Source organism: Setaria italica, chromosome IV (assembly GCF_000263155.2).
Source record: "Setaria italica strain Yugu1 chromosome IV, Setaria_italica_v2.0, whole genome shotgun sequence".
In the NCBI taxonomy this organism is placed as follows: domain Eukaryota; kingdom Viridiplantae; phylum Streptophyta; class Magnoliopsida; order Poales; family Poaceae; genus Setaria; species Setaria italica.
Window position 1 is genome coordinate 35390038 of NC_028453.1, and position 2330 is coordinate 35392367.

At 57.3% G+C, this 2330-nt stretch overlaps 1 protein-coding gene across 1 annotated transcript; it reads left to right on the forward strand.

Annotated features, from left to right (window-relative positions):
• Positions 1 to 1027: 1027 nt before the first annotated feature.
• LOC101759727 (probable glutathione S-transferase GSTU1) lies at positions 1028 to 2020 on the forward strand. The gene has a single exon (XM_004965965.4). The coding sequence runs from the start codon at positions 1151 to 1153 to the stop codon at positions 1826 to 1828; it is 678 nt and encodes a 225-aa protein (XP_004966022.1). The 5' UTR covers positions 1028 to 1150; the 3' UTR covers positions 1829 to 2020.
• Positions 2021 to 2330: the final 310 nt, after the last annotated feature.

Genomic DNA, 2330 nt, shown 5'->3' on the forward strand with positions numbered 1-2330 from the left:
TTGCTCGTGGATCTCAAGGTCATCGACGAATATATACCTCGATGTCGACAGGTAATAGTATCATTGCTCGTGGATCTCAAGGGTTATCGACGAATATATACCTCGATGTCGACAGGTAATAGTATCATTATCTTGATTCGCAGCGGTTACACTGCACGCGGGATGTTTTCTAAGACTCATCAGGTGAACGAAGATGCTTTTCATTGGTGCGGTGGCGCCATTATTTGGCTGAGCAATCATGTGCTAGTATTGTATTAGTAGATCCAGTTCCTGCCTGCTAGTAGTGTGTTGTCTAAGGTCCAAAGCATCTGCACATATGTGCAAGAACCAGAAAACACAAGAGATGAGTAGATGACCTCACCAGACGCAGCGCATGAGGGCATGTGATTTCCCGCGGTGGATGGAAGCGCGAAAACCTGCTGAATCATTCGTTGTAATCCAGCACTAGGAAACACGGTCCCGGCGTGGCACGAACGTTGGTTGCTCGATCGAACCGGAGTCTTCTTGAGAGGAGTCTCTGCTGGACGCAGGCACTGTTGAACAAGGTGCCGAATCAGGTTAACGAGGAGACCAGCGGTCACCACACGCTCGATCGGTCTCTGGCTAGCAGCAGGTCGCCGGTGCCCATCCGCGGATCAGAGAGGCCCCCCGATGATATCTGTGGCCTGCTCTCGCGGTCCTCCTCTGTCGTTGCTCGGTGCCGTGTCGCTTGCGTACGTGCATGGACGCCAGGTTGCCACCATCTGCTATCACACGACGCCGCGCGAGATACTCCAACTGCAGATGGAGCAGCTCGCGCGTACGCCCACCACGTGCCACGATCTCCTGGGCGATCACCTTGCGTCCTCGCTCGCCTGCAGCAACCGACGAAGACGGCGATCTATCGAGCCCTGCGCGCTTCGTCAACCCCTCCGTCACATCCCAACTCGTTTAATCCACACGCCACGCTGTCCCGGTTACGACGACGCTCTGATCGAATCAGCGACCTCACCGATGACCGATCCCTCTCCTCCCCTATAAAGCAGAGCCCGCTTCCTCACGCCTCTCCACACCATCCATCCATCATCCACTCACTCCATCGTCACCGCACACGCACGCCGAGAAACCGACGACAGCGAGAGGGAGCTGAGCACCTGAGCCGCTGGCAGCAATGGCGGCGGATGACAACAAGGACCTGGTGCTGCTGGACTTCTGGGTGAGCCCGTTCGGGCAGCGCTGCCGGATCGCGCTGGCGGAGAAGGGCATCCCCTACGAGTACTCGGAGCAGGAGCTCCTGGGCACCAAGAGCGACCTCCTCCTCCGATCCAACCCCGTCCACAAGAAGATTCCCGTCCTCCTCCACGCCGGCCGCCCCGTCTGCGAGTCCCTCGTCATCCTCAACTACCTCGACGAGGCCTTCCCCTCCGCCGCCCGCAGCCTCCTCCCCTCCGACCCGTACGCCCGCGCGCGGGCCCGCTTCTGGGCCGCCTACTCCGACAAGGTCTACGAGCTCGGCACCAAGCTGTGGAAGCTCAGGGGCGAGGAGGAGCGGGCGCAGGCGCGGGACGAGCTCGTGCAGGTGCTCCGGAACCTGGACGGCGAGCTCGGGGACAAGGAGTTCTTCGGCGGCGGGGAGTTCGCGTTCGTGGACGTCGCGGTCGTGACGTTCATGCCGTGGCTACCCAGCTACGAGAGGTACGGGGGGTTCACCGTGGAGGAGACGGCGCCGAGGCTCGCGGCGTGGGCGAGGAGGTGCGGCGAGAGGGAGAGCGTCGCCAAGAGCCTCCACTCGCCGGAGAAGGTGGATGAGTTCATCACCATGCTCAAGAAGTTCTACGGCATCGAGTAGATCGATCGGTCCCGCGGCGTCTGCAAGTGGAAGTGGATGATACGTGTCTGCCATGTGTTAGAGATTTAGATATGCCTGAGTGTACTTGTAACAAACCTTGTGTAACAACCTGGACTTATACAAGCCCGGAGGATTCGCTGGTAGAGGAACGAGCGGCAGTCCCGATATATATCTTGATTTTTCCAACCGGAACTAATCATTCGCACTAAAAATCGATCTTTAGTCGCGCGTTGGCGAGGTACATTTTCCAACTGGAACTAATCATTCGGACTAAAGATCGATCTTTAGTCGCAGCGTTGGCGAGAATGTACCTTTAGTCCTGGTTGGTAATACCAATTGGGACTAAAGGGTTTTGCGCCAAAAATATTATAGAAATTCCCGAAGGCTCCCACGTATGCGCTTGTCGCATATGCGCGTGCGCGGTGCGTGGGATTCGAACCCACGACGTCAAGCTTCGCGCGTAGCTTCCTTACCATCTCACATACATAGCACATCTGATTAA

What these genes read in the sequence shown, in the direction of transcription:
- LOC101759727 (XM_004965965.4), top strand. Translation starts at nt 1,151, where the DNA reads ATGGCGGCGGATGACAACAAGGACCTGGTGCTGCTGGACTTCTGGGTG.